This window comes from Anopheles maculipalpis, chromosome 3RL (assembly GCF_943734695.1).
Source record: "Anopheles maculipalpis chromosome 3RL, idAnoMacuDA_375_x, whole genome shotgun sequence".
NCBI classification, from domain to species: domain Eukaryota; kingdom Metazoa; phylum Arthropoda; class Insecta; order Diptera; family Culicidae; genus Anopheles; species Anopheles maculipalpis.
This window is the reverse complement of record NC_064872.1, coordinates 10219056-10229859: the sequence shown is the minus strand read 5'-3', so window position 1 is coordinate 10229859 and position 10804 is coordinate 10219056. Positions and strand designations below refer to the sequence as shown.

Sequence of the window (10804 nt, the reverse complement as noted above, 5' to 3'; positions counted from 1 at the left end):
CGGTGAGGCCTATTCGCTTATATCCTGACCGTTTCGGCGGTTTGGTTTATGTTCCATTTCCTAGCGCAAAGAAGAGAAGGGGGTGGCGCAGAAGTTGCGGGGTTTTTTTGGGGGTTTTCTACCAATCACTTGAACAACGCGACCCAGGGAGAGGACACCTTCCTGTCAAATCACCGGTGAAATGGAGCGGAGCTCAGTACTCGGTTTGGGCTTTTGCTTGGTTAAAAAGAAGGCGGAGAGTTTTAGCATTCAACGAAATGGGCCGTCAAAACTCGACCAGTTTCTGGCAAAGCTGGCAAAGGGAAATGTGTCTTTGGCTCCGATTGATTTAATACATCTCAAAAACGATCATCCAATAGAACTGATTGTCGCAAGTTATAGACTTCTTGGAAGTGGGTTAGACGATTTCTTCGGGCAAGTCCAACATTTAGCCATTTCAGCTGCGGGAGATAGACGCTTTGATTGTTTTATTTGGAAGCAATGAAATTTCCCTTTTCATCTTTGCCGTCACAGTACGGTACGGAACGGATAGAACAACATGATAGTGGGTTTTAGTGTTGTTGCGCCTTACCGCCCAGCAAAGCAGATAATGAGCAGCATGTTTTGAAACAGAGAAAATGGTGTGAAAATCTCAATTGAGACCGGTTTGGGCGCGGTCCGTTCGGTGTGCGCTGGAATATGGTTTTGTTTAAAATATGTCTGTATAATTTATTAGCCGCGTTATAATTAGGCGATCAGCGGTAACACCATGCGCAACTTCCTAATTTGTGTGCGGTTCATCAATGATGGACGTGTTTTGCGCCTTGGTCCATGCGCACGCTCGTACGCATTTCGAACTATCGACCTTCCACTTAGTTCCGATAAGAGGATGATCCTCTGGTAGGGAAAGAAAATCGAGAGGGAGGGAAAGAGAGAGGTTATCCAGAGAGGTGACGTTACGGTTGCGATCGTGTTAGGATGGAAATGAACAATCTCCTTCGTCGGTGGTCTGACCAACCGAGCAAGTGCTGTCCTAGAGCTGGCCGCTAATTAGTCTGTGAAATTCTTACAGAAATCAGCTTTTTCGTCCAATTGCGCAACTTTAAAATATAGCGAAAAGGCGTTAGGCACACACTGATAGCCTCTTAAGCGTTGTCTGCCTAAGGTCGGCCATTTATTTACAATGGCTTCAATAATTAGCGGGGCAACGTGTGTGATTAGAGGTGTGAAAGTTCTACATTAGACAGGTCGTTCTTAATCATGCCTAGTGATTATGGGTATGTGCGACTCGGACAATAAGACCTACATCGTAGCAAGGTGTCGAGAGAGCATGCTCATGTAATGGCTTACAAGACTTGCTGATACCAAGTAGTTGAATACAGAATTTCTCGATAGTCATGCTCAAATTTGACCACTGAACTTGAGCTTTGGAAAACAGTAAACTGTTGTGCTGTGATCAGTAGAGGATTGATCAACATAAAAATCCTCCTTATGTGCTATTATCCAATGGTTATTAGTGAAGAACCATATTCGCCTAATCAGTTTTGCAGCATTACAAATCTGGGGAAAAAAAAATTGCCACGATAAAATGCACCGTTTTCGATTCGGCTTTCTTACCAACTGTGTAGGGGAAATTAAATCCGAACGTTGACGAAAACGATCGAAACTAACCGAACGAAACCGGCCGAACATGACACCGTTCGGGCGTTCGGAACCGACCTGTGCGATGTTTTCCGAAATGCAATCGCTCGCTCGTTCGTAATTTCTGGCCAGCACGACGAAAAGGCCCAAACAATTGGAGGGGACTACTCAACAGCAGCAGCAGCAGCAGCAGCCGCACCAAAAGAACTTGCAACGAAACGAGATAGTACGCGACGGTCTATAGTAAACCGAAGAAGAAGATGTTACGTCTCTTTCCCTTGGACTGTTGGGGTGCTTCGCGGTGGTGGTGGTTTGCGTAGGGGAGAATGTTGGTTCCAAGCATCTCGAGCGCAGCCGAAAAACGGTCCACACCACGCACACGCACTGGTTTTGTCGGGTCGGATTGGCCCCTCGTGGAAATGTTTGCTTGCTGCTGGCGTTCATTCAAATAAGAATACTTCGCGGTCGCGCTTCGGTTCGGTAACGCCGCTGTTGGTTGTTGAAGCCAACACAACAACCAGAAGAAGAAATTAAAAAAACACTCACTCACAACGGTGTAGAAAGCATGATGTGTGTAGTCGCCTAGTGCAAGTAGAAAGGACTTCAATCGCCTGAAAGAAACGAACACCTACCAGGGTGCAAATAAGTTATTTACAAAATAATTGTATCGTATTTTCGTGCGGTTAGCAAGTGAAGCCGAGTGTTGCAGTAGGAATAGGAAAAAGCCGAGTTAGTCCAACGAGAAAAAACGACTGCCAGTGAAAGCCCTTCAGTGAAATGTTGGAAATTGTGCTTCAAGGGTTTCATGCTCTACAGTGAAGAATAGTTCCTAATAATGTATAGAGAAGTGGTGATGCTACATGCCCTTTATTATGCCGTGCAGTAGATAGTGAAATTAAATAATAAAAGCCCGATCGTTGGTGATGATTTATTTGCTGAAGAAGAAAGTCTGATTTTAGTGAAACGGTCCGCAAGTGGTACTACCCCTTGGTGTGTATAAAGCGAGTAAAAGTGTTCCCTTGGCCGGAAAGTGAAACATAGTTACAAACGTGTTAAAGGAAGTAAAGGCCACACACCTGTGCAGTGTCCGATTACCGATAAAATCACACTCACACACACCCTTTGCCCAGCATGAAGAAAGGCGTGGAAACGGCAACGACAACTACCAAGGCAGTCGTTGCAGCAGCCGCGGCCGCTGCAGCAGCAGCCACCTTGGCGAAGGAAAGCGTTGATCTCTGGACGCAGCAGGACTGGATCAAGACCATTCTGTCGAAATCGGGCACCGAAATTAAGGAAGTTCCGGCAGAAGGTTCGTCTGTCGGGGAAAGCAGAGATTTCTGCAGTTGAATGCACAGTTAGAAATGTTCCGGTGTATGAACTGGAGGCCAATTACCACGATTTTGACATGTTGAAACGTTAAAGAGAGAATTTCGAAGTCTTACCGCCGTATTGTGTAAATTTTTTTGGGTTTAACATCCCATAATTAATTTTGTTTATACTTGCTCATATTTTTTACCGGTTTTTTGAAAATATATTTACTTTCCATTCCATTCCATCTCATACCCAGGCTTTAAAGTTTGGTGAAGTATGTTTTATTTTTCAAATAACAGAAAAAAACTTATGGAAAATAGATAAAAATATTTTTGTTGATTAAAAAATGAGCATGAATAAAACACAACTGATTTTTAAGCTATGTTATATTCAGTTACTCAAGTTAATGATTCTGATGCAACGATGTATTTATTTTTTAAATAAAATAATAATTAAACTTTTAGTTACTTCGTTACAAACATTACTTTTTCTTCACAACTTCGATCAAGTTTTGAATTATAATTACTGGGTAGTATCGCTTCGAACACTCAACCGCCACAGCTGTATAGACTGTAATAATCATATTTATTTTTATTTATAATTTAAAGATATTTTTATGTACAATTTTAATATAATTTCTGCTCAGATAAATATTTTATTTAAAAATAATTTTATTTGAAATTTAAAATCAATTTCAATCATGATTTTAACACTAAAACTATTGGACCAATCATTTTAACTGGTTTCATACCTTTAACGTGGATTTATTTTTAATAGTTAAACAACTCTGTCGATGTTGATGCATGATTTTCATCCATTCAAGAAGTTGTTCATTTCTATGAATTTAAAAATTTTAAATCAAATGTAATATCGATATTAAGTTACGTCATTAACGGGCAATTCCACCTTAACTAGCCAATTTGTATGGTGGTTTTGCCGAACGATGAACAGTGTATTTCAATGCGAAATTCTCACAAAAAGGTTATTTATATTTAACCGACAGACGTATCCCTTGAAGGTTAACTAGAAGATAATTTATAATACATTATTAATATTTTGATCATATTGCTCTAAACGATTCGAATCTTCGAAGTTCAAAACACAACAGGGTCAACTATTGAGTTGTTCTATTTGTTCTATGGTTTTTCAAAGCTGATGCAAGAAACAACCAATCCATCGTGTATTAAAATAAGTAAAAAAAAACCTAAAGAAATATGAAAATGTTAGTCAGATCATAAAAACAATTTTGAATGGTTGCGGTAGAGTCGCGAAATTATCCAAATAACATGGGAATAATGTAATAATCATGATCCTCTCTCGTCTTATTTTTAATTTTAACGTTGTGCAAAGTGACAAAAACAAGTTTATTAATTTTTGTTTTCTTCTTATTTCTTTTTTATTCATCAAAAAACAGTCAGGCCGTAAAACTGTCCTCTTATTTGTACTACATTTCAAAACCCCTCTTTCAAAAATCCACCTACTTCTGGCAGGACTTTTGTGTTTTGTAGATTCATGGGCGATATGTTAAGCTACGTCAATCAGCCCAAAAGCTTCAAGTTAACATGTTTATGGTGACGAATCATAATGTTATTTTGCATTCATTGATCGCCTAACAATATGTGGCTACGGTAAATAAAATCTGTACCACTAACCTACCCAAAAAACAAAAAAACTGGTCCAACCACTTACGGTGTGTGTTCCCAACTGGCAGTGTCATATTACATGGCTTGTAATAACAAAGTGTGTCCACGCATCGGGACACGCACCGAACGGGAAACAATGATATTATCTAGCGATCGTATTAGATTTCACGCCCGTGGTCAAGGATAATTCGAAAAGGTGTTTCAAATTCGATTTACATCAAACTGCCAAACAAAACCAAAAAACGTCCCATGTTAGTACACATGGAGTAACTTGATATGGCGTCCATTCACTAAACGTTTATCCTTCGTTTGGTAAGTGAGCTGTCCAAGATCGTTATCGGAAGGAAGGTTAAATGTGGTATGTTTCAAGAAGCATAGCCAAAAAAAAAAAAAAAAGCGGAAACATACAATTCATATTCTTCAAATTGTGTCAATGATTGATACATGAAACTTTCAATTTTCGGATGGAATTTGACAAGATGAAATATAAATGTTTGGTTTGCTAATATTTTTTTATTAGCCATCGAGTAGCTTACTAGACTTGTCGATAATACCACACAATTGTATAGTCAGTCCTCACTACGGGGAGACGGACCGGATGGGAATTGAATCCCGGCCCTGTTGAAGATTAAAGACCGGCGCCGCTTTAGCGTACAATACCCCGTGGGCCGCCCCTTGTTCTATTGTTATATGTAACACATTTTTGGAAAAGATCGATCGTTTAACTGTTTCAACTTTTATGATCACTTTGTTGCAGTCACTTTTAATGCTTTACAATAAGGCTAAAAAATGTATTTTTGGTTAAAATATTTTGTTGTTATTTATGTAGTAAAATTTATGAAAGATTCTAAAGTGATCGCTTAAAAGAGGAAGTAACTTGTTACGATGTGAGTGAGCGAGCTATTTCGAATTGATCGAAAACACAATATTTTGCTGTTCAAATGGACAACACTGGCAGATTACAGCACATAGATTATAACATCATTAAAACGCAATTTAAAAACAAAAGGTCTATAGATCACCCAAAAATGAATAAATAATAAAAACTATCAGTGGCGAGGATCTTGTAGCGCGGCCTTTGTCTTCGTTTCTTTGCTTTAACCAGACAACAGTTGTGACAGGAAGACAGTTGATAGAGTTAAGGTAAACAGAAATAACTAAGGCGCGAAAATCACACACACACACACACACACACACGCGACAACACTTGATAGTGTAGTCAAAACTCGTCGGGTTATGAGATAGTGTGCACCGTCTTCCGTTCCGTTTACTTTCTTTTTTTTCCTGTGCCAAAATCTTACATTCATTGCCATACGTTCGGTTCTGCAACCAATCAATTGGCTTTAAAATTTAGAAACAGGCAGGAAAGGCATCATCTTCACTAGTCGCGCATCACATCCACAGCCCGGGACGATGCTGAGTAACGTGTGTTAGCTAGCGAGCCGTTGAAAAAGGCAAGACAACAGCAGCAGCAGCAAACAAAAAAACAAAAAAAAAACCACCAAATATATCAATATTAATTCGCTGAGCTGCCAAGTTTCGGATCCACGTGCCGTTAACGATGCAAGACGGATGATCTCTTGCAGGCAAGTTCAGCGTGCTAATCACTGCCAATAATACAGCGCGGGTTAGTGGGGCTGTGCCAAGGGAGGTTGCGAAATGCGCCCGAGCGGAACGACCTTTGTGAGCTTTGAGATGAGTTCCTGTTCGGACAGACCATGCCCACACTCAGCCACCGGCAAGTTGTCCGTACGCGGGATTTATACGCACGATCCTCGAATTCTCCGTCGTTATGCTAAGAAAGACATATGCTTTTCCTTGGAATTATTTATGGGATGGGTTTGCTTTTGTGTCTGGCGATTAGTTTGCTGCGCTGATAAGAATGGCACGACACACGGTGCAGAACGTGGGCAATATGTTTTTTGGGGGAGGTTTTTTTTTGCATGCCTAAGTAGCTCCTGTTTTGATTGTAATATGTTTTTTCGGAGTCATTTTCTTGCATGCATGGATGGGGAATAATTGATTGAAGGTGACAGGAGCTGTGGCGGTAGGTCGTGCTGTATTTGAAAGCATCTTCTCTAGACTGAATCAATAATAATCGGGCCTCACTACGGAGGAGCGGTTCGGATTGGATTTGAACTCCAGTTCTGCTGTGTGAAGATCGACAAAATTAAAAAATATTCTTTTTTTTGTTTAATTAAGATGATCCACAGGAATGAAAAAACTGAATCGTTGTCAACAAAAAAATGTTTTAAGAGCATAAAAATATGCCAGACGTCATTAAGATTGTTGCCCTTCTAGCGCTGTTTAAATGATAAAAAAAAATCTCAAATTAAATGGGCATTGTTACACACAAAAAAACGTGGACCATGACTGAGAGAATACCCCTCACAGTGACGATCGCTCAGAAGGAGTGGCTTACATGAAATATATTTTTGACGGTGAACGCGTCAGCGATCACGGAAAATTTCAACTAACCCCACCAGTGTCTGAAAGGATTTTTTTTTGGCAAACCTTTACCGGAAAACCTTATTAGTGAAGCATTCAAAACGAAGTAGTAATTGATCATGAAAGATCAAGAAATTATTTTTATGACAAAAATGCACAAACTGTCTGCAATAACTTTGTTTTCATTATATATTCTCTATATTCTAAAAAAAAAACGCTTAGAAAACTCCATTTTTCAATATTTTTACCCTTTTTCTATGTTTCCCTCTTCTAGATCTATGCAAAATGGTGTATTATTCTGGTCTTCCGCTGCTTATGACGCAACAACAGCAGCAGCAGCAGCAGCAACACGGTTCAGATGGAACGATTCTGCAGCTAAACTACAGCGATGCAACGAGTGCCGAGCAATACGCAATATCGGGCCATCCGTCTCGCAACGGTGGTCCAAATGCTTATCAGCCACAGCAACAACATCACACGATCAGCCTCACTAATGGGCTCACGATCAGCAACGGACCTCAGAGTTGTAGCAGCACGAGCAGCAGTACCAGTAGCAATAGTAGTAGTAACGGTCAGTTGACAATTGTACTGAACCCACCAGTCACGGTCCAGGGTCAGCCCTCATCAAACCTGACCACCTCCACACTCGCCGGAGCCTATGGTGGTCCGATATCTCCGCTCGGTGAAAGAGGACCATCCTCCTCTCCAGAACAGTCGGCTTATTCGGGACCGTTAAGCAGCAGCCCAACCGTGAGCTCCAAATTTCGCTGTGAGCAGTGCAACATAAGCTTTGGCAGTAAGAGCGCTCACACCAGCCATATGAAATCTCATGCCAAACAGCAGCAGCTAGCAGGGGAGAAGATAACCGGTGCCAAACTGGCAGAGTCGGGGTCTGCTGGCAGTGGTACGGGTGCAGGCACCGCTGGCACCCAGCAACCCGACCCGTACCAGTGCGATGTGTGCAAGAAAACGTTCGCTGTGCCGGCACGGCTCGTACGTCACTATCGTACGCACACCGGGGAGCGACCGTTCGAGTGCGAATTTTGCCATAAGATGTTTAGCGTGAAGGAGAATCTGCAGGTGCATCGGCGGATCCACACGAAGGAACGGCCGTACAAGTGTGAGATTTGTGGCCGTGCGTTCGAGCATAGCGGCAAGCTGCACCGGCACATGCGCATCCATACCGGGGAACGGCCCCACAAGTGCAACGTGTGCGGTAAAACGTTCATCCAGTCGGGTCAGCTAGTGATTCACATGCGGACACATACCGGTAAGTGTGTCATTTGAATTTGGAAATATTTTTTTTGTTTTTATCAGGTAGGATTTTTTGCCGTTAGTTGCAGAAAATTTGAATTTTTGGCGATGGAGGCGCCCAGTTGTTTATAATTTTTTCTTCTTCCAATGGAGACGCATGGTGTTTCATACCGCTAATTTGGCTGCGTACTGATACGCTCGATTCCTTATGCTTACAGGTGAAAAACCCTACAAATGCCCAGTGGAAGGATGCGGAAAAGGGTTTACGTGTAGCAAACAGCTGAAGGTACACTCACGGACGCATACGGGCGAAAAGCCGTACCATTGTGATATCTGTTTCCGGGACTTTGGCTACAATCACGTGCTGAAGCTACACCGTGTGCAGCATTACGGAGCCAAATGCTACAAGTGCACCATTTGTGACGAAACGTTTAAGAGCAAGAAAGAAATGGAGGCTCACATTAAGGGTCACGCGAACGAGCTGCCAGACGATGAGGAAGGTGCACCGGAAGGTGCAGGTGATTGCAAGCTGGAGGATGTGTCCGCATCGGCACCATCCTCCACTGCGCTGGAAAGCACCGGTGGAAATAGCAATAGCAGCAGCAGCAACAGTTCGTTTGAGTACTCTTCCCGGATGAGCTATACCGAGGGTACGGAGCATACGCCCTCCAGTGATGAACGTTCAGGGCAAGCTTCGTCTTCGGAGGTGGGTCGATTTACGATTCTGAAATCATCCTCACCATCTCCCCGGTCCTCCTCCGTGGGAGTGAACGACGAGCCACCGGCTAGTGTCGAGGAGGACGATGAAGAGGAAGATGAAGAAGGTGAGGACGAAGAAGAAGAAGACAACGATCGGAAGCAAATCCCACGGTACGACGGAATGGGTCAATCGTTTGACGAGTCGTTACAACGCGCGTACGGTGGCATACCGACTGGTGGCGTTGCTCCGGCACTGCTAGCAGCGGCTTCCATTGCGGCAGCAGTTGAAAATGGCTGCACGGAGGTGAAATTCTGTCCCGAAATGAAGCCTCGTTCGATCTCACCAGTGCAACAGTCGGCTGCACTTTCCCTCACCAGGATCACTCCACCGCCGTCCTCCGGTTCTTCGTCGTCTTCTTCATCATCGTCGTCATCGGTGTTATCGATCCCGGCGGCCGTAAGTGTTTCCTCGACCCATCTCGAACTGACGCCCGGTCTGACTGCGGAAATGGCTTCCAGTGCGGGACAGTACATGTACGAACCGTTGGCCATTATGAAGCACCACGGTTACTTTGCACCAGCGTCACAAATTACAGAATATCGGTAAGCTTATGCGTGGAGATCTACGTAGCTGGATCAAGATAACCATTTCTCTCTCCCTCTCCCTCTCTCTCTCTCTCTCTCCTCTCCAGTTCATCCAGTGACATAGTGCGGCAGGTGGAAGCGGCCATTGCTGGGACCGAAAATCTTCTCACGCCACCACGCTCCTCCCCGGAGTCTCCGGACCGCTCGTCCTCACCCGAATCCGATTCAGTATTAATGGCCGACAGGGACAACAACACGTTGCCACCACGCAAGCGGAAACTGTACTTCAAGGACAGCCAGCAGCAGCCCCAATCGGTGTCCGCTCCCAAGATGGCGGTACTTGATTCTGTCACTGCGACGCAGCAATACAGTGTCCCGATGGGTGGACAGCAGCAACATCAGTCCTTGGATACAAATGCCGGCCATCAACAGCTTTTCCATCACCATCATCAAGTTCCAGCACAGCGACACACAACGGAGGAGAACCATCAAACGGCGGCCTATTATCATCTTCATCATGATCATCATCAGCCGAGACCGGACGAGCAGCGTTCTGTGAAGCTGGAAGTGCTTCAGAATGTATCACCAAGCCACCACCACCACCGCGAAGAACAGCGGCGGCAACAGCAATCACCCATACCGACACAACCTCAGGCCTCCGTCATACGGATGAGCTCCGTGATTCAGTACGCGAACAAGTCATCGTAGAGTTTAGGGATGGTTCGAGTAGCGGCCACATATTGACGGCCTTCGCGTGCCCGGAACACTACATACTCTCGTCGCCCACATAGTAGCGTTTTAGGACTATTTATAATCATACTATTATAATTATTTGTTTTCACTGTAGCTACCCTCTGTTTTAAGCGGAACTAAATTGTAAACAACCGCGACAAACCTCAGCGCAACTAAGGAGAGGAGAGAGCCAGCGCCAGCGCATCAGTGTTGCAAATCGAACTCATCTAGAATCAGGTAGAAGCAAGGGGTTAGAGGTTGCACATACCACATATACCCCCCTGGGGGGGTGGTAGCCCCCGGATATAAGAAAAACAAGACTGTCTCAGGTTAAGGGAGAAAAGGGTCCCCTCCGCTCTCGCTCTCCTTTCACAGTGCGCCACCCCCCCGGGGGGAGGGGGTGTAAGTTAATTTATCAATCATTATATTAATGTGGGGGGGCGACTCTCATACTGAGTCTTGGGATAAGTTTCTTTCTTTTTTTTTATTGTTTTATTTTTGCCGTTTTTGGG

The 10804-nt window shown here is 43.7% G+C and overlaps 1 protein-coding gene across 1 annotated transcript; it reads left to right on the top strand.

Moving 5' to 3' along the window:
- Positions 1-2750: 2750 nt before the first annotated feature.
- LOC126564027 (Krueppel homolog 1-like) lies at positions 2751-10302 on the top strand. Its single transcript, XM_050220929.1, has 4 exons — positions 2751-2929; positions 7297-8292; positions 8495-9578; positions 9668-10302. Exons 1-4 carry the CDS (start codon positions 2752-2754, stop codon positions 10266-10268), a joined length of 2859 nt encoding a protein of 952 aa, XP_050076886.1. The 5' UTR covers position 2751; the 3' UTR covers positions 10269-10302.
- Positions 10303-10804: the final 502 nt, after the last annotated feature.